This window comes from Panthera leo, chromosome C2 (genome assembly GCF_018350215.1).
Source record: "Panthera leo isolate Ple1 chromosome C2, P.leo_Ple1_pat1.1, whole genome shotgun sequence".
NCBI classification, from domain to species: Eukaryota; Metazoa; Chordata; class Mammalia; order Carnivora; family Felidae; genus Panthera; species Panthera leo.
This window is the reverse complement of record NC_056687.1, coordinates 71,555,769-71,577,271: the sequence shown is the minus strand read 5'-3', so window position 1 is coordinate 71,577,271 and position 21,503 is coordinate 71,555,769. Positions and strand designations below refer to the sequence as shown.

Sequence of the window (21,503 nt, the reverse complement as noted above, 5' to 3'; positions counted from 1 at the left end):
GTGTGTATATGTGTGTGTGTGTGTATATATAAGTATATACACACACACACACACACATGCACACACCATACTTTCCTTATCTGTTCATCTATTGATAGACATTTACGTTGCTTCCAAGTCTTGGCTATTGTAAATAATGCTGCAATAAACATAGGGGTGCCTGGTTCAGTTCTACTCCTGTTCTTATACTAGGCAAACTACCATATACTTTCCTCCTTTTCACTGGCTTTAGGAAAACTCGGAGTGACCTTTCAATATACAAGCTTCAAGAGCTAATAGTGTCACCCACAGAGGCAATGTACCCAGTTACAGAGTTTTAAACTCTATCCTGTTTATTATAAAACCTAAAATACCTTCTCCAGGCAAGATCCAAAATAATTGCATCCTAGTCCATAATTCTCCTTCATTCCTATAGTCAAATGTAATCTGCCAGCTTGTGCTGATGATGGAATCCATCCCCATTTGGTCAAGGTTGAGGGATAGTGAGGAAATCTTGTGCCCGTTTAATATGTACAGGCTCATTGTCCAAACCGTCCACCTCAGGCTTTGAAGTCAAATCCAGGTCTGGGGAAGGGAAAGGCTCATATCCAACCTTGTTATCTTTCCTTCGGTAGTACATGCGTGTCAGCACAGTCATTACAAAAGTCTCCAGTATGAGAAGGTGGCAATTCATCACTGCAGTGTAGAGTGAAATATAATGTAGGTTATGCTAAATGGTACAGGTGGTATCCCACTAGCAGCCCTGGCATATGAGTTCAGCAACACTTTCTCCAGTTTATCCTCAAACCCAGCCTAGAGATATTAAGTTGTCGTAAATAACGTACCAGATGAATGGTAGAGCCAGAACCAGAACTTGGCTCTCTACCTTCTGCAGTCTGAGGCTAACATTAAACCCTTTTTTGTGTGTGTTTTATCAGTATGACCTTCTGCTTCCAAACCACAGCCATTCCTCTCCCAGGAGCTAACAATTGAGCGCATGGCTTCCTGGGTCAGCCACCAGGGCTGGCCTCAAGCTTTGGGATTATAGCTCTCCTCTGTGTGGTCAGAGAAGTCACTCTCTCCTGAAAGCCTCACTAGGATTTCTGGGAGATCCATTTCTGAGTATTCTGCATAGAAACCAGGATGGCCCAACCTCTGTTCTAAGGTCCGCTCTTCCCTGGCCCTCCCTTCTCGCCCATCCCGGAATGGGAGAGGAATCCCTGTGTGCTCACCTTGAGACCTGACTTTAGAGGAAAAGGGAGGTGAACAAGCAATCTGCCCGCTGTTGGCCAAGACTGAGAAGATGGATGGCTGCAGGGCGGTCAGGATGAGGAGCACCTGTGGACCAGAGGAGAGACAAGGGCAGGCTGGGCCCGGCGGCGGTGGCACTGCGGCCAGCTGGCCCACCGCTGTGCTTGCTCTTCCACTGCACGCTCGGCTGACCTTTAGATCTGTGCAGTTGCAGAGGGTTGAAACTCACCCGAGTAAAATTTTGTGGCGTTTTGATCTTTAGGCAAATTACAATCTTGTCTTCTATCCAATATTTTATGAACGTTTGAGACAAGAAACAAGAACTGATTGGGGGTTCGTGTTTATTTCCCCATTTCAGCCACGGATACTAACAAGCACTGGATGGATGAAAAGGATGGATGGTTAGAGGAGACTATTTCCATCTGGCTCAAGTATCTGAGATCCCTGCTCCTAGAATGATGGACAATTAGCCATGAAGGTGCCCTTTGAAAAATCTCTGCCATGCCTGGGGCTGGGCAGCATGGGAAATGGGGAATTAACGTTCAGCGGGTACAGAGTTTCTGTGTGGAAGATGAAAAAGTTCTGGAAATGGATGGTGCTAATAATGATTGCACCACAATGTGAACATAATTAATGCCACTGAACTGTACACTTAAAAATGGTTAAAATGCCAAATTGTATGTTATGTATATTTTAATACAATAAGAGAAAAAAGAAAAAGAAAAAGAAAAAGAAAATCTCTGTCCAGAGGCTCCAGCAACACCATTTGCCTTAGTACTTGCCCTCCCTGACTGCACTTTTATGAAACGTCATCCTTTTAAAGACAGACTCAGCATGTCCCACAATAATCACAGGCAGGCTCGGCAATCATAGGGCCTTGACCCTGTGGCATGACCCTAAGTGCTTCTGGGGCCCAGATCCTTTCTGCCCTTTCAGTCCCTGACTCCATTTCAGGCTCTGCTGGCCTCTCCTTCAATTCTACCTCTCATGTGCCTGGAAATTCACATTTTGGAGGCATCCGCTTAGATCAAATGAGAATTTATGTGAAATCACTCTGTTGACTACAAAGCAGTCACTATGCCTTGGGAGTAGAAGAAGGGCCTAGCAAGGAGACAGAAAGAATGGGGAGAGAAGGAAAACAAGATTGGATTAAAAGTCATTGTATTTATGGGCGCCTGGGTGGCTCAGTCAGTTAAATGTCCGACTTTGGCTCAGGTCATGATCTCACAGTTTGTGAGTTTGAGCCCCTCGTCTGGCTCTGTGCTGACAGCTCAGAGCCTGAGCCTGCTACAGATTCTGTGTCTCCCTCTCTCTCTGTCCCCTCCCCTGCTTGTACTCTGTCTCTCTCACAAAAAAAAAAAAAATTAAAAAAATTAAAAAAATTTAAAGTCATTGTATTTGGTGGAAGTTATCTGGGCTTAAGAGAATGGAAAGTGTAAAAAGTGAACAAATGTGCTTTGCAGAGAATTTTCAGAAGAGGTGTGAAGGTGAAGAGACAATGTAATGAGAAGGAGGGTAGATTTGGGAGTCAGATCTAAGTTTAAATTTTAGCCCCATACATATGTGCCTTGGAGGAAGCCCAATAATATCTCTGGGTCGCAGTTTCCTCCTTTGTAAAATAGAAATAATAATGACTCCAAAGATTGTTGTGCAAATTCAAATGTAATGTATGAAAAGTGCCTAGCATGTGGTGTAGGTAGTTCATAACTATGATAATGCTGAAGCTAGTGGTGGTGGTGGGATACAGAGTTTTAGGAAGTATTGGGTAGAAAAGAAAAGAAAAAAGAAAAAGTAGAAGAATTCAAGGTTGGTAATACATCTGTTACAAGTTGAAATGGGTCCCCTAAAATGATATGTTGAAGTCCTAACCCCCAGGGCCTCAGAATATGATCTTATTTGGAAAGAGCATCATTGTTCTGGTGTAGTTAGATGCCATCAGTTAAGATGAGGACGTGCTGGAGTAGGGTGGGTCCTTATTCCAATATACTGTTGTCTTTCGAAGAAGAGGAAAAGAGACACAAGACCCTGACACATGCCATGTCATAACGGAGGCAAAATCAGTGATGCAGCTGCAAGCCGGGGATTGCTGGCAAAGCACCAGAAGTTAGGAGGCGTCAAGGAAGAATTCTCCCTTGTAGATTTCAGAGGGAACGTGGCCTGGCTGACACCTTGATTTTGGACTTCTAGCATCCAGAACTATGAGACAATACACTTCTGTTGTTTTAAGCCACTCTGTTTGTGATATTTTGTTAGGGCAGCGCTAGGAAACTATTACAGCACAGGAAAAGCAAAAACTGCGAAGGAGCAGGGATCCTTTTCCAGGTCTCACCGGAAACCTAGGCTTAACAAGATTCCCGGACCCGCTCTTTGCCTTTATTAGTCTCACCTCCTAACCCCAATTCTAGTTACCTGGAACAGAACAAATTTGCCTCCTATATTCTGCTCGCCCAAGTGCAGCTTGGCTTGACGGAAAAGGATGGCCAGGGACCAGAGGGCCAGCAGGGTGGACACACCGAGGAGAGTGTTGATCCACAGAGCTATGCTCTCTTCAGAAATCTGGTGGCAGATCAGAAAGTAGTCAGTGAGGAAGGCAAGTCCTTTTCTCCTTCTATTTCTCCTCTTCCATGGTGGGAAAGGTAATAAAAAATAAATAAAAAGCCCCAAAGCCTTGGCCTATTCCACTCTCCTCTCCCCACCAGAGTCCAAGCCTCTACCTTTTCTGTGGCCACACTGTTGCCGGGACTACCCTGTCTGTGGAGCCCTGGATCAGGGGATGTTGGCTCCAACTATTCCTTTTAGAGCTCAGAGGAACTGAGTCTTAGAGTTTGCTGCCCCTTACTCCTGGCTTACATCTGCTGGGTCATAGATGCCATCAGGGATGAGAAACAGGCCCGCCAGGCTCAGTGTTATCTTGAAGAAGGCATACTGGAATGGGCCCAACATCAACAGCTGAAGCTTCTTCCTAAAGGAAGAAGAGGGTTGGGAACATGAACCCATAAAGTGTCCACCTCAAGAAGACCTTCCAGCTCCCTCACTGGGATCCTGGGCTGAAGCTTGTCTGTCATAATAGACACCAAAATGGCTAAATGGATGGGGACGTAGGAAGAAGCCAGAATGTCGAGAGCATTGGGAACCTTCTTCTTGCCTCCCACTCATCTGACCAGAATGCTGCCCTTTGAGCAAGGACTATCAGAAAGTTGACCCCAACCTCTTTAACCAAAATGGGCATAAGAGACAAGTAAGTAGCCCAAAGTCCAGTGTGATAAAGTGTGTGGGCAGCAGTGAGCCTAAGTGATGGAAATTGGAGTTCTCCTTCCTCTGCTTCCCTCACCCCTGGGTGGGTGCCTAATGTGTGGGTGCTGGCTGCGGGATGCCCGCCCTTTTGCCACTGGCTCTGTCCCATACAAACCTGATTCCAAGAGGCTTGAAGCAGGGCTGAGGGAGCCACAGAGACTCTTGTGAGAGTGAAGAGAGAGGCTAACCTGTTCCTCAGTTCTGCCTCTCCCTCCCACCTTACCTGGTGAGCATGAGTGGGGGGCAGCAGGGGCAGCAGCAGCAGCAGGGGCCAGTGTGGACCATCATTGGAGTGTCCTTCAGTGTCCTTATTACTGCCTCCTTCCCACCAAAGCCTTCCACCATGACCAGCATCAGCAGGTAAAAGCATACTGAGTAAAACCTGGAGTGGGAGTAGAGGTGAGCTTCACAGAGGGGGAGGTGGCCAGGTAAGGGGATACCTCTCTGTTGCCAAAGACATATACACTACAAAGGGTGAAGGAGAGGTGGGGCTCACTGAGGGGGTCCAGTAGGGACCAGGCATTTGGAATGTGTGAGCCAGCAAGAGGAAGAGGACAGGGTCCAGGGGCTGAGGAAGAGGGGAATTTGAACCTATGTGAACAAAATGGTGACTGAAGATGAAGAAAACCAGAAGTTCAAGAGACCCGGATTAGCACAAGTTGAAAGGGGCTAGACTCATGATCAGTTGATTTGCAGGGATTTATGGAAGGGATAGGGGATAAAAGAAGATGCAGACTCTGGAGTCCTGGGTGAGTGGGGAGCAAAAGGGTACCCACCTCAGAGCTGGGGGAGGGGCAGGACACTCACGAAGTTATGGCCATTTCTACAAGCATGAGGGAACGAGGGATCCAGAGACCAAAACAGCAGAACACAGACACGACCTGCTTGAAGACAAGCAAGAAGCTGGTTGGGGCAAGAAGGGAGTCTTTGTGCTCACCCTCTCAAATTTTTGTGGCAAAAGCTCAAGGAAGCAAAACCCGAACACATGAGGCAGCATTACTTAAAAGTGGCCATCTGGAAGAACAATCAAATCAACTAATTTTTCTTTTTAATTTAGTAGTCAGTTCCTTCTGTATCTAGGGTTAGAGACAGCTGGTCACTGTAAGTCAAAATGTCATTTTGAAGACTGTCTCATCCCATATCCCCGGAGTAGGAGTAGGTGAGTTCATCCTTGGGAGGAACTGGATCAAGATCCAGCCCTTCCTTTTCAATGCCACATGTTACTAGAGCATCTCTGATGACTTGAGATGGCCCAGGCAGGTGTCATCTGCTAGAAAAGGACCTCAAGGGCTCCATTCTCCGCTCCAGACACACACACAGACCTTACCACAAGGAAACGGAAGTCTAATCTTATGGCCTAGGAACAAGTCAGAGACCTACACAATGGCTATCAGAGTGGGTTATAAAGGTCTATAATGCAAGGATAGAGTTGAGTTGTCCCCATGGGAAAGAAAATTCTTTGCCTCCCTCCCGTCTGAGGAACCACTGCTTGCCTGTGTAGGAAGGAAGCTTGCTTTTAACAATGATACTGTGGTGGGGAGGTAGTGAGTGGGGCTGCTGGTGGGGTGAGCAGTTTCTCTAGCTGTCTCTGAGAATTCAAAGAACTCAAGAATTCAAGCTGTGTCCCACTGCCTGTTGACCCAGGTGGGGTGTCCTGACCACAAATGGAGATTGCATTACAAACCCCCATCCTAAGTGGGTAGAGGCAGGCAACCCTTTGCTGGCTTGAAATGCTGAGTTTAGAGGAATTCCCAGAACGGTTCCTGTCTCTTGTTTAGTCCCTCCCAAAGGGCAGCTACAAGGCCCTCACCGTGGGTGCAGAGCTGCTCCAGAGCAAAGTCCTCCTCTTGATGGGGCAACGGGTGTTCTTGTACAGGTAGACAGCATCCTCCACGAAGATGGTGACCGAGCCCAGGGCAAGCAGAGTCATAATGACTGTGAGGGCAATTTCTGCAGGGCCCAAGGCTAAAGTAGAAAGAGAAGGCAGACTCTTGTTAACTAAAGACCAGGGATGAGGGGCAGAAGGTGTGGGCTTTCTCACTTGGATCTAAATTGCTTTACCATATCTGGAATTATCTGGTCTAGGCTTCGGCCCATGCAGAAGAATGGCATTTTCTTAGACCTGAGCATGTAGCTAAAAAGTAGTCATTCTTCTGAATGGATGGGAGACCAGACCAGATGATTCTAGGTATGGTAAGGCTTACCTCAACAAGGATATAGACACCAAACAAGTTTTTACATAACGAGCAAAAATTTTGAATTAGGAGGTTGGCAGGGCCTATTCAACTTTACTACTTCCAGTAAACGGTGTCATGTTAGCAAACATGGACCAATTAACATTATAATTAAAGCAGAATGTAATGAATGGTATATACTTTAGAGCCGTTTAAATTTGACTTCAAAATTATGTCACGAAACTGGGACGTTAGGATGGGAATTTAACAAAAGAGAAACGGATACAAGTAAAGACTCCAAGGACATTTGGCTCGTGTTGGCCTCATAATTAGTCTTCAATGTGGTCCAGTAGCTCTCTTTAATGTTTCTTGCAGTCATTTGAGGCGTTGTTAAAAATTAGATGTCTGGGTCCCACCCTCAGAGATGCTGCTTTAATAGATCTGGGATGGACCCAGAAATCTGCATTTTCAACAAGCTCACCTGGTAATGGTCAGAGGATAACAAACATTTTGAAAAATACTGGTGAAACTCCTCCGGCTTCACTTTTGCTAACAGGAAAAACCATTATCAGCACGATACATGCTTCTGACTACGTGATTCATCTGTGCAACAATTAGTTTTAAAAAAAATGGTTCTGTGTTTTGGTGACTAAGCTTTGACCCTCATTTATCTTAAGTCTCTTCCCTAGTTGGTTGACCCTCTTTCCCACCACCTGTCTTGATGAGAGGAAGAAGGGGGAAAAGAAGACTGCCAGAGCCCAGTCTGTTGTCCCAGTGCATTGGGAGTAAAGTAGGAGGAAGACATTGGCTGGTCCACCCTACGTTTTGATGACTGAGGTCAGCTCAGAGAGATGAAACCAAAGCAGGGAGGAAGGAGGCCACACCACAGTAAAAGCTTGAGTCGTCATCTGGATCAGCCATGCCTGGTGCCACCACAAGGAGCAACCAGGACAAGGATGAATCTGTCAAAAAATACCACGCTGATCCTGGTTGCTCTTATTTTAGGGCACACATTTTTCTCTCTGTTGCTTTATCCAGAAGAGGCCCTTCACCTCTGACCACAGTTAGGTCGAATGACCAATCCAGAGGACCTGCATGGGGGAGGTGGCCCTTAGACTCTAGCTCCCAAGCTGGACTTGTAAAGTCAGTAGTAAACTTTTTCTATCACAGGCCATAAAAGACAGGGTTTTGCTATTTTTCTGTCCTCCTACCCAGCCCTTCCTCCACCCACCTCCGCTTAGTCAGGATACTAAGTGACTCAACTACTGGCTTGACTTTGCTGTTACTGTTTAGCTCTGCTGCCTCTTCCTCAGTTATCTCTCTGGATACTGTTCCAGAAGGCCCTGCAAGGTTTGGACATTAAAAAACTCGTTGCAGTCCTTTACTAAAAAGACTTTACCTTCTCCTCTTCAAAACTTTTAAAATATAAACATCAGAGGATTTTTAAATATGATTTTACCCTTTACAACAAAAACGAGTACTTCAAACACTCATGGAGATACCCATTAAGTCTGTCATATATCATGATAATTCTAGATAGATTAAAGGGATGTCTTTAAAAATCAAACAGGATTAGGAATGCAAGCTGGTGCAACCACTCTGGAAAACAGTGTGGAGGTTCCTCAAAAAACTAAAAATGGAAATACCCTGTGACCCAGCAATTGCACTACTAGGCATTTATCCATGGGATACAGGTGTGCTGTTTCAAAGGGACACATGCCCCCCCCCCATGTTTAGAGCAGCACTAGCAACAATAGCCAAAGTATGGAAAGAGCCCAAATGTCCATCGATGGATGAATGGATAAAGAAGATGTGCTATATATATATATATATACAGTGGAGTATTACTCGGCAATGAAAAAGAATGAAATCTTGCCATTTGCAACGACGTGGGTGGAACTGAAGGGTATTATGCTAAGTGAAATTAGTCAGTCAGAGAAAGACAAAAATCATATAACTTCACTCATATAAGGACTTTAAGAGACAAAACAGATGAACATAAGGGAAGGGAAACAAAAATAGTATAAAAACAGGGAGGGGGACAAAACATAAGAGACTCTTAAATATGGAGAATAAACTGAGGGTTACTGGAGGGGTAGTGGGAGGGGAGATGGGCTAAATGGGTAAGGGGCACTAAGGAATCTACTCCTGAAATCATTGTTGCACTATATGCTAACTAATTTGAATGTAAGTTAAAAAAAAAAGAAAGAAAGAAAAAAAATCAAACTGGAAAAATTGAGAGAAAAAAAAGAGAGAGAATTGTATTTTCATGAAGACTTTGGAGAGGAAAAACCTTCTTAAGCTTAGGAGTAATCTGAGAAATCACAAAGAGAATGATGGTCAAATTTAATATAAAGTGTGTAAACTTCTTTCTAAGTGTTTAAAAGAAATAGACAGCAAACGGACTGAGGGAAAAAGCTTTTTAATAAATGTGTACTCAAGTTTAAGATCTTTATTAGATAAAGAGAACTGATAACAAAAACAGGACACTTGCAAATAAATGGAAAAAGATATTAACACAGTTCAGGGCATGTGGGAAAAGAGTCAATCTGCTTAGTCGTCAGATAAGAGCAAAATAACTGTGATATATTATTTTTGTTCCATTAAAAGATAATGTTTATAATATATTGACTAATAGCCCCAAGTTATAAACAACTCAAGTGCCCAACAATACTGGAATTATTAAATAAAGTACCTAAATGAATATTAATTATCGAGATCTGAAAAATTTGTGCCATAAAAAAAATCTTTGTAAAGAATATGTAATAATTCTTGAGAAGAGTAATAACTTACTAACACTCAAAAAAACAAAAAAAAATGCATTAACAGACCCCACATATATGGTTATCTGATTTACGACAAAATTTCCACTACAATTCATGGGGAAAAGAGTGGTTTTTTTTTTTGAGAAAGAGTTCTGGGTTATCTGGATATCCTTTGGGGGATAAAAAAGAACATTGGCTGCTCCCTCATATCATACAAAAACACCTAAATGTGATAGTTAAAACAATAAATTTTTTAGAGGAAAACAGAGACGTATATCTTCATGACTTTGAGCTAGGCAAAGATCTTTTAAAATAGGACCCAAAAGCACTACCCATAAGTTTAAAAATCGATAAATTGGACTTTCTTAAAATTAAAAATTTTCATTTGTCGAAAGAAACCATTAAGAGAATGAAAAGACAATCTCAGACTGAGAGAAGGTACTTGCAATACAGATATCCAACAAAAGACTTGTATCTGTAATATATAAAGAATTCCTATCAGTAAGAACAAGACAACACAATGTTTTTAAATGAAGAAAAAAAAAAAGACCTAAACAGTTACTTCACGAAAAAAAAGTACCTCAACGTTTGAGAAGCATAAAAGGCGCTAAATGTCAACAGTTATCAGGGTAATACAAATGCGAGATGCCATTATATACCCACCAACAAGGCTAAAATTAAAAGGACTCATGATTCCAAGTGCTGATGAGGATAAGGAAAAAATGGAACTCATATATTTCAGCTGGGAGTGGCACAATGACTTTGGAAAGCAGTTGGTAGTATGCCTTTAAGCTAAACCTACCCTATGACACAGAAATTCCACTTCTGGACACCTATTCAATAGAAATGAGTGCTTAAAATCACCAGAAGAATGCTCAGAGCAGCATTATTCATAATGGCCCAAACTGGAAATAGCTCATATTGATTCAACAAGAATACAAATAAATACAGTTGATCCTTGAACAATGCACAGTTGAAAATCTGCGTATAATTTTTGTCTTCCCCAAAACTTAACTACTAATAGCCTACAGTTGACCAGAAGCCTTACTGATAACATAGTTAATTAACACTTATTTTGTATGTTATGTGTATTATATTCTGTATTCTTACAATAAAGTAACCTAGAGAAAAGAAAATGTTATGAAGAAAATCATAAGGAAGAAAAAATATATATGCACTACTATACATATATTTATTGAAAAAAATCCTCATAAGGGCGCCCGGGTGGCTCAGTTGGTTAAGCATCCTACTCTTGGTTTCGGCTCAGGTCATGATCTCATGGTTCTTAAGTTTGAGCCCCACATCGGGCTCTGTCCTGACAGTGCAGGGCCTCCTTGGGATTCTCTCTCTCTCTTTCTCTCTCTCCCTCCCTCCCTCTTTACCCCTCCCTGGCTCTCTATCTCTCTCTCTCTCTCAAAATAAATAAAGTGAAAAAAAAATCCTTGTGTTAAGTGCACCCATGCAGTTCAAACTCATGTTGTTCAAAGGTCAATTGCAAATTGTGATACATTCCCATAATAGAATATCACACAGCAATTAAAAAGAATAAACTACTGATACAGGCAACAGAATGGATCAATCTTATTTTTTTTTTTTTAACGTTTATTTATTTTTGAGATAGAGAGAGACAGAGCATGAATGGGGGAGGGTCAGAGAGAGGGAGACACAGAATCCGAAACAGGCTCTAGGCTCCAGGCTCCGAGCTGTCAGCACAGAGCCCGACGCGGGGCTCAAACTCACGGACCGTGAGATCATGACCTGAGCCGAAGTCTGCCGCCCAAACGACTGAGCCACCCAGGCGCCCCCAGAATGGATCAGTCTTAAAAACATAATGGTGAGGGAAGGAAGCCAGACACAAGAGTACATACTGTTTGGTAAACTGTTTATATAAATTGAGGAATAGGGAAAAATGATCCATAGAGGAGGTAGAGTTTAGAATAGTGGTCTCAGGCGGGCGCCTGGGTGGCTCAGTCGGTTGTGTCCAACTTCAGCTCAGGTCATGATCTCGCCGTTCCTGAGTTCTAACCCTGCATTGGGCTCTGTGCTGACAGCTCAGACCCTGAGCCTGCTTTGGATTCTGTGTCTCCCTCTCTCTCTGCCCCTCCCCAACTAGTGCTCTCTCTCTCTCTCTCAAAGATAAAAACATTTTTAAAAAATTAAAAAAAAAAAAAAAAAGAATAGTGGTATTAGAAGGCATATGAACTAAGGAGGGAGCACGAAAGACCCTACTGGATGCTGGAAGGTTCCATTTTCTTGACCGAGATGCTGGTTTCACAGATTTACACATAAGTAAAAATGCATCATATTACATACTTGAGATCATTGTCCTTTACTATATGTAACTTATACCTAAAAAAATCTTATGTCAGCAAAGAAGATTGCAAAATTAGCCCAGTAAAATTATAACCATGTTTGGGGAGAGAAAGGTAGAAAAGAGTTGGAAGAAAGAGTGGGGCACTAATATCTTTATCTCACAAAATGGAAAATCAAGAAATACTGCCCTGGTTGGCAGAATAAGAAATAAACTAAATGGATAGTAAATCTAGAAAGATAACCAACCAAAAATATTAAGATAATTGTATGGAGAGAATGGGAGAAGGTCCGTGCTGTGTGTGCTAAAGCCTTATGTATCGTAGAGGCAGCCACAGTTGATGCCCAAAATTGATCCTCCGGGAAACAATGGTGTGCACGTATGGGTGATCGGAAGGTAACTATCAGAAGAACCATTAGCTGAAAAAGGAGGAAGACTAGAAATGAGAATGGATAGAGCAGAGGACTGATTGATTTGCATTAGTAGCGCTTGTGTATTATTAGAAATTTTAACCATGTTCACATACTACATTGATAAAATAAAAACATTAAAAAATCATTTCACAGAAAAATGCCTAGAAATATTAAAAGAAAATATTAAATATGCTGTCTTTGGGTGACAAGAATAGGTGAATTTTCCCTTCTTTTCTATCGTTTTCAATTATTCAATAACAAATCTGTATTTTATAACAAAACTATGTTTTTTTAAAAGGGCACATTTTGTCAAATATATAATAATGTGAAAAAAACTCATATGATGTCATGCTTCTAAAAACAGGACATAAGATTGGAGGTATGGCATGATTTCAACTAATGCTAAATAAAAGCATGGAAAAAGGAACTAACACTGGGGGGGCCTGGGTGGTGCAGCTGGTTAAGCGGCCAACCTTGGCTCAGGTCATGACCTCACTGTTCCTCCAGCCCCATGTGGGGCTCCGTGCTGACAGCTCCAACAGAGCCTGGAGCCTGCTTTGGATTCTGTGTCTCCCTCTCTCTCTTTCCTTCCCCCGCTTGTGATCTCTCTCTCTATCTCTTTCACAAAAATAAATAAAACATTAAAAAAAAAAAGGGGGGGGAACTAACACCAAGGTATTTGCAGTGCCTGTCTCTTGAGTGGCGGGAGTATAGATGGCTCTTCCTCCTTCTACTTTTCTGGATTTTCAGATTTACTGAATCTGAATTATTTTTTACAACGGAAATATTTATGTTAAAAAAAAAATACTCACAAAAGATAAAGTCCAGATAGGCAGATACCAAAATTAATTCAGTAGATTTCTAAAAGCTCAGGTCCGTTGTTGGAAAGGTAAGTCACTTCTGGAGGTCGCTCAGGGCCTGACTTCCCCACCCCTCCTTGACCTTGTCCTCACCAGCTCAGGGAGAGCCCTTTCAAAAGCCATTCAAGGCCAAAGCCCTTCCCAGTCTTCACTGTCTTCTTCTTCTTCTTCTTCTTCTTTTTTTTTTTTTTTTGTTTATTTATTTTTGAGAGACAGACAGAGACAGAGACAGATAATAAACTAGGGAGGTGCAGAGAGAAGGGGAGACACAAATTCCAAAGCAGGCTCCAGGCTCTGAACTGTCAGCACAGACCCTGAAGCAGAGCTCAAACTCAGGAATCTGGTCACGAACCATGGTCATAAATGAGACCATGACCTGAGCCGAAATCAGCCCTTAACCACTTGAGCCACCCTGATGCACCACCCGCCCCCCCACCACTTTTTTTTTTTTTAATTTTCCCAGTCTTAACTGTCTTGACTGCTCCCTCCTCCTTGAAAATCTGCCCCACCTTGACGCCCAGAACCACGGTCCCCTTCCTGACCTCTGTCCCTAGGTCTCGGGCACTGATCCCTCATCCTCTCCCACACCCTGTGTTTTCCAATCTCAAACATCAGCTCAACTCTTCTCTGTTTATTGAGGTTTGGGATTTCCCTACCCCTCCTTCAGCCTCCCAATAGCCATAGAAGCTGTGCCCACCTCCAGAACTTGGTAGCACTTGGTTTCTGCCCATTCAGCTTTTCTCCCTGTATTGCCAGTGGCTGGCTTCTCCTCCATGAGCTCTCCGCTCAAATGCCCCTTCTCAGCCAGCCTTCTCTGAGTGTGCTATTGTCCCCATTTGCCTCTCACGGTGAAGTTATTTACATATTTATTTACTTGCCTATTTTCTGCTGCCTTCTCCTGCGCCCCTCCCCCAACTGTGTAAACTCCAAGAAGGCAGGGACTTTGTCAAGCTTGTTTGTTCTCTGTTCCATCTCTAAGTGCCTGGAACAGCAACTGTGGCTATTTGTTGAATGAAAGAAATAACCCCATGAGAATTCCTATGGATCATCCCCTTTTTATAGCCTTTTCCAGGAAACCAGGCTTAGAGAGTCAAGCACCTTGGCCATGGTCACACAACCTGGAAGTTATGGGGCTGGGATTTCAATCCAGGGGTTTCTGGCTAGGCCCACATTGACTCTTGGTGTGTGTTCACATGACTATGGAAAGGAATGTGGAGTGCTATAAATGATCCAATGCAACCCTAAAAAGTTGTTTCAGTTTATGAAGGTGGGTTGGGGGCATATTCTGACTGTTCAGTACCCAAATGCTTTTGCAATCTCTTCTAACTGCTGGCTTCGGCACTTTATATTCTTTCTCATACTTGTGCCATCTGCAGGCTCTTGTATCCACTGCTGCAGCACAAAAGCTAAGAAAGAGAGCTCCTGCTCTCCATGAAACTCATATATCTTCTTTGAAGATCGTCCCCGATCTTATTTTTTCGCATCTTAACAGATATTATGGGACAAAAGTGTTCTATGGCCAAAGGATTTGTGGAAATGCCTTAAACAATATTAAACCTGTTTCTTCCCATACTCAACTTTTTAATCTGATTTACACTGTTAATTTCCTACTGGAGGTTATAGAATACAGATTTTACAAAACTTATTTTTGTAGATTTGTGTTCATGAAGCACTACTTGAGATTAGTACTCCAAGGGACACACTGTGGGAAATGCTTGTCTAACTGGCCATTTTGAATACAATTATACCTTTAGCAACTAGCAAATGTCCCACTGTCTCTGAAATAGTGAAGATTACTTTTTTTTTTTTTAATAATGAAAACAATATAAGGACATTAAAATTTTGGAAGAGTATGATCCATAATTCCAGCTAGTTCCTAACCAAAAGTTATTTTCATTTTTTCATTTTGTTTTCATGGAAGTTAAGAACACAGTCTCTGGAATCAGAGTCCAGAGAAAAATTCCACTTACTACTTGCTCTTGACCTTGGACAGGTTATTCATTCTCTCATTAACCTCTTAGCACAGCACCTGGCATGTAGTATTTGTTCAATAAAAAGTAGCTTTAAAAAACACCCTGGTTAAAGTGCATACATATTATATTACTACAATAGTATAATTTTATAGTATAATAAAATTTTATACTTTTAAAACGAACATCTCATCACAGCCTGTCAAAAATGATTTTTTATAAATTAAAATAATTTATTAAATTACAAAAATTTCAAAAATAAAGAGAATAGAGCAAACATGAATATACCCATAACCCATTTTAAAGAGTGTTACAATATTGCCAATTTTGCCTCAGAAGTTATTTTTAGAAAAAAAAAAAAACATTACAGATGTATCTGAAGGCCCCTGTACACACCCCCTGGATCATTTTCCCTTCTGCACCTCACCTCTCAGAGCTAACTACTGTTCTGAAATTAGTGTATATCTTTTTCATTTACGTTTTAGTTTTTCACAACGTATGTGCATATTCAACATACTATATTGCTTTGTATTTAAAAAAATCTGTATGGTGGTGCCTGCGTGGTTCAGTTGGTTAAGCTTCCCACTCTTGATCTCAGCTCAGGTCTTGATCTCAGAGTTGTGAGTTCAAGCTCTGTGTTGGGCTCCACACTGGGTGTGAAACCCACTTAATAAATAAATAAATAAATTAATTAATTAATAAAAAATCTATATAAATGGCATCATCCTGCAAAATGCTTTTTTCCACACAACATTATTTTCATGATATTATTCTCATATGATAAACAAATGCTTCAATATGTACTCTTGGACATGTCTCCTTAGCACATATAGGAGAGTTCCCTTATTTTATTTATTTATTTATTTATTCATTCATTTTGAGAGAGAGAGAGAGAGAGTGAGCCAGGGAGAGGGGCAAAGGGAGATAGAATTCCAAACAGGCTCCATACTCAAGGCAGAGCCCAATGCAGGGCTTGATCCCAAGACCCTGGGATCATGACCTGAGCTGAAATCAAGAGTGGGATGCTCAACAGACTGAGCTATGCAGGTGCCCCTAGGACAGTTCCTTTATGCATACACCTAAAATCAGAATTTCTGGGCTGGAGGAGATGAGCATCTTCAGTGTTGTAGAGAGCTAATCAGTCTCCACAGTGGTTGTCCCCATTATACTCCCACCAGCAGCCCACAAGTGCTCACTGTTACCTCAAATTCATTGTAGTCAAATGACGTGCTATTGTTTAATTCAGGGCTCCTTAAATCCTAACAAAATAGAATATCTTTTTGTATATTTATTGGTCATTAGTGTTTCTTCTGCTATGAGCTATCCGTTCACATATTTTACACAACTTTTATTGGGTAATTTTTCTTATACTGACTACTTATCCCTTGTTGGTTAGGGCTTGAAAATATCTTCTCCCAGTCTATGGTTTGGCTTTTAGCATTGTTTATAGTGTTTATAGTTATATAGAAGTTTGTTTGTTTGTTTATGTAGCCAATCTCCATGATCATTTGTGCTTTTTTGTGTTTTATTTAAGAAATTCTCTACTTCCAATCATAAAGATACCTTTCTGTGTTTTCTTTTGTAAAAAAGTTTGCATTTTACATTTAGGTATTTAAGCTGTGTGGATTGAAGATACTTTGGAGCTATATTGCAATAGGGACAGATACATAGTCCAGGTGACTTCTTGAAGAGTCCATTCTGTCCGCTGAGGTGTGTAATGTCCTGTCATAGAGCACATTCCCCAGTGGGCTCTCTTTCTGGGCATTCTGTTCTGTTCCATTTTCCACTTGTTTGGACCCTTGCACTTACTGCCTCATGGCTTAGTCTTCTTGTAAGCCTTAATCCCTGGGAGGGCAGGTACGCTCCTTGCATTTTTTCAAAATTGTCTTGCTTTTCTTGGCCCTTCACTCTTTCACATAAATGTTTGGATCAGCCCATTAAAAAAAAAAATCCTGTAGGGATTACAATTGCAGTCATATCACAGGCATTTCAAAAACAGATTATTGGGGGCACCTGGGTGGCTCATTGGGTTAAGCGTCCAACTTCGTCTCAGGTCATGATCTTACAGCTCATGAGTTTGTGCCCCCCATCAGGCTCTGTGCTGACAGCTCGGAGCCTGGAGCCTGCTTCAGATTCCGTGTCCCCCGCCTCCTCACCTGCTTGTGTTCTCTCTCTCTCTCTCTCTCTCTCAAAAATAAATGAATAAACATTAAAAAAACCCAGATTACTGAAAGTTTCCACAGTTCTTCCAAAATAGCTTTTTCTTAAATGGCATCGAATTTAAGGAGCAACGGTTTACTAACAGAGGAGGAAGGGTTCTTGCCACATCCTCAGTGGGTGCCTCTTCCTGGCTTCCTGACTCTTAGTGTCATGTCATCACCCTGCCCAGCTCCCCAGGTCTTTTTTTCCTTCGCTTCCGTCACGGTCTCTTTTTCCTTCGCTCACCTTGTATCGGTATTGACCAGATTGCCTGCTCTTTCTTTAGATAACCTTTGTCTTCCAAACTTCCCTTCCTTTCCCTGACACCGTTCTGGCTCAGACTCTCATTCCTCATGCTGGGCTGGGGCAATAACCTCCAATTTACGCCCCTGCTTCTCAAGGCTCTTCTTCCCTGAAGTCCATCCTGATTACTGATTAATTACCTTGAAGCACTCTCTAGCCCCTCCCAGTCTAGAGCCCTCACTGGCTCCTTCTCTCCACAGGATAAAGTACAACTTCTCTGCCTGCCGCTCATCAGGCCCCACCTCACCTGTCCAGCCCTCTCAGTTGTCCTCTGCCTCCTCACCAGCGACCTGGAATCCTGCCAGATCAAGCTCCTCAGTGTGTGGAGAATCTGCCTGCTCATTCTGCCTCCACCACCACCTCAGCAGTGCCCACTGCCTGCTCTCCACTCTCCAGTTTGCTTACCCGTTCCGACATTCCACGCCCTCCCCCCCGCAAACAGGCAGCTCGCAAGACTACCGGACCCAGTATGGTCTCCCTACTTTGAACATCTTTGGTGCTCCCATTCGCACATTCCGCGGCAAAGCCATGTGAGATCGATTTTTACTGTGTGAGGCAGGGTTTCTCAACCTCAGCGCTATTGACACTTTGGCCAAGACAACTCCTTGCTGTGGGGGGCTTTCCTTTGTATTCAGGCAGCATCCTTGGCCTCTCCCCACCAGGTGCCAATAGCACCCTCTAGCTGTGGCAAATGAACTGTCTCTAGACATTGCCAGAAGTTCCCTGGGGGACAAAATTGCCTCTGGTTGACAACTGCTCATCTAAGGGAAGAGCCGCACTCTGAACAAGAGGTTCCTGGAGCCGGACGCGGCAGCTACGTACTGGCACAAACCCCACAGCAGCTGCAAAGCCTCTCTGGACACCCCAGCAGTTGTTATTTGCTCTGAAACAAGGCTGAGCTTTGTCCAAGCACATGCCCGTGTCTGCCTTCTAATCCACACTGACCACATCCTGTTGTTCGGAAAGTCTGTGCACTGAGGTGACGACATCAAGAAGGAGGCTGGGGAAAAAACAGTAAGGATTCCATAGAGACACAGACTCCTATTCATGAAAGTCTGAGAGGTGGTTAATCATGCCGTAGGAAGACAAAATAAAATATGGACGGGAGCCACATTTGCTATAACGGTGCTGGGGTCATCTGGTTGTCATATTTTAGGTGGCCAGGAAATAAATGGCTTTTCACGTTCAAAAGCGATTCAGTATAAGATCTAGTTGTCCAACACTGTCAGAGTATTTGTACAGGTTCCCCTAAGTGTTAAGAACATTATTCATAATAACCACCCCTCTAGAATGATGCAGACCCTTTCCCAAAGCAGCTCTTATACAGTCCCCTAGGGGATTTGTTGGGTCTTGCATCATTTCGGCACCATCTCGATTCCCTGGATGGCTCTGGGATTTGAAAAATGCTCCAAGCCAGCGTCCCCAACTTGAATGAGCTTTGAGGTTGGGGTTTGTGGGAGGCCCAACATGCAGCTGTGTCTCCCTGGCTAGGTGGTCATGCCCTTCTTTTGGCCTATTGGCTCCTTAAGGGGTTGTTCTTCCCCAAGGCCTTAACCATGATATGTAGATACTCTCCAGGCTGGCCAGCTCAGGACCACCTGTCTTCAGCTTCCCTCAGCTGTCCCAGCTTCCTGCCGGGGTGCTCATGTCCTCCTTTTGGTTCTCTCTGGGGAGGGGCCTTGACTTACCTCTCAGAAGTTGGGCAGCAGTGGGAGCGAGAGAGAAGCAGGCAGAGGGGATGCTGAAATTAGTTTTCAGCACCTCCAGAAGATCTGCCGTGTACCTGTAGAGACACCAACCTACATTCAGAATATGAGGACTGGGGAGGCGGGGAGGGACCAGAAGGAACATCAGTTATTTGACACTCCCGCAAACACTCCTGAGTTTGGGCTGCTTGTACATTTCCCCTTGGCGCCTGATTCTTAGAGGAAATTGGCCCAGGCTAGTGTGTAAGGCAGGTGCCGCCTAGGCCAGGGGCAGGATAGGCCTAGGTGCCCAAAGGGCCCACAGTTCACTCTCTCCACTTCCACTGGGGCAGCAGTCCAGTGGCTGACAATAGAGAAAGAACAGAGTCTCACAGAAAGAGAGGACCCTTAGCACCAGGGGTGAGTCCACAGCTGGATGGGGCTCTGTGCATGCCCTTCACAGCCCCTACCTCTGAGACTTTTCTCTTCCCAGTTGAGGGACAAAACCAAGGCTCTGAAAGATCACACACTGGCCCAAACCCACAGGACCTTGGGGACAGCCAAACCATTATTAGTCTGCCTCATTCTGTGTCCTGGGAGCCAAAGGACCTAAGAGGGAGGGAGGGACAGTCCAATGAGATAGGGGCCTCCACGGCTTAGCAACTGACTCCTGGCTCTGGGCCTGCTACCCTCACTCACCTGGGGTCAAGTTTTATCTGAGTCCTGTCTGGCTCCATCGTCTTCTCCCCCTGTCTGGCTTTCCAGCAGGCACTGAGGGGCAAGAAGGGGCAGAAAGGTGGGGGCCCTGAAGGAGGCGGCTCCCGCTGGTTCTGCTGCCTGCTGGACTCTCTCCCAGAGGACCTGGGCCACGTGTAGGTGGAGTGACAGAGTCTTCGTCTCTGACTCCCTTTTCTCGGGCTTTCTGTGCCGCAAATCCCTAGAACCTATCTCAGAGTTCACCCTGGAGGAATTTGATCCTTTTGACTGGCTAATTCCCCCCCGCCCCTTGCTGACTCCTCCCTCTCTCTAGGTGTGGTCCTTCCTTCCTCCCTCCCACAGATCCCTTTAGCCACCCTTTGCTGCTACCAACCCTCATCCTACACCTCCTCTAAGGAGTCTTCTAGGGTGATGATAGGAGTAAAGTTCTGTATCTTCCTTGCAATACTACTGGTCAGCAGCCCCCTTTCTCCCAGGACCTGTCTGGAACTCAGTCTCTGGTCCCCTAGAGATGGGAGAGTCAGGGCCAATTCCAGGACTGTGCTGTGCTGGCACTGTTGGCCTGGCAGGCAGAAGGAAGGACGAGCTGGAAAAGCCAGGCGAGGCCCATGTGGGTTTCCCAAAGCTCAGCCCAGCTCATGTTGATGATGGGTGTATTCGGCCAAACAGCAGCCCAAGATGCAGCAAAGGTACAGAGGCAGAGTTGCTGAGTTAGATTTCTGAGAAATTTTATAGATTCTGAAAAGTTGTGCCAAATGATATGTTTTCTGAACTATTGTGTTGATTAGAGAACTATGTTCTCTTCCCTCTCCAAGTAGATTTAAAAGTATTTGAATCCAAGCATAGTACCCTTAGGTTCCCGGAATAGGGTCTAATACATCCTAAGTGCTCTTTAGAGCTGCTTACACGACTGGGGAGCCTGGGTGGCTCAGTGGTTAAGCGTCTGACTTCAGCTCAGGTCATGATCTCATGGTTTGTGAGTTCGAGCCCCGCGTCGGGCTCTGTGCTGACAGCTCTGGGCCTGGAGCCTGTGTGTGTGTCTCTCTCTCTGCCCCTCCCCTGCTTGCTGTCCCTCAAAAATAAATAAACATTAAAAAAAAAAAAAAAGAACCGCTTACATGACTGACGAAATAATAAAAGCACAACAACAGCAGCAGCAAACGTTTACTGAGAATTTGGGGTGCACCAGGCGCTGTAGAAAATGCAGTATGTTCCTTATCTCACTGCAACTTTGCAACCAGTCTTGTAAAGTAAGTACTGTCTTTATTCACATTTTACAGGTGAAGAAACGGAGGCTCAGAGAAGTTATGACATCAGGTTGGATGGAGAGCCATGGGAGTGTAGAGAGAGGCAGAAGGGACCTAGACTAGGAGCTCCGTTGAGGTTCAGGTAAGAAAAGGGCCCATGAGAGGGTCAAGAGAGTTGATTCCGGGATGGGGAGGAGATACAATCAGAGGAAGCAGTCAGTGATGTGGTGTGAAGAGGACACCCACTCCTGTCCCCACACACCTAAAAATATCCCCCAAGGGTCAAGCGCAGTTCTCTCCCTCTTTCGCTCTCCTCCTAAAGTACAACTCTTGGG

The 21,503-nt window shown here is 43.9% G+C and overlaps 1 protein-coding gene across 1 annotated transcript; it reads right to left on the bottom strand.

The window, feature by feature from the left end:
* Positions 1-466: 466 nt before the first annotated feature.
* SLC51A (solute carrier family 51 subunit alpha) lies at positions 467-19,941 on the bottom strand. The gene is made up of 10 exons (XM_042954360.1): positions 19,904-19,941; positions 19,208-19,302; positions 7,180-7,247; positions 6,335-6,571; positions 5,332-5,405; positions 4,748-4,906; positions 4,081-4,192; positions 3,640-3,786; positions 1,212-1,317; positions 467-675 (listed from the first exon to the last, which is right to left on the bottom strand). Exons 1-10 carry the CDS (start codon positions 19,939-19,941, stop codon positions 467-469), a joined length of 1,245 nt encoding a protein of 414 aa, XP_042810294.1.
* Positions 19,942-21,503: the final 1,562 nt, after the last annotated feature.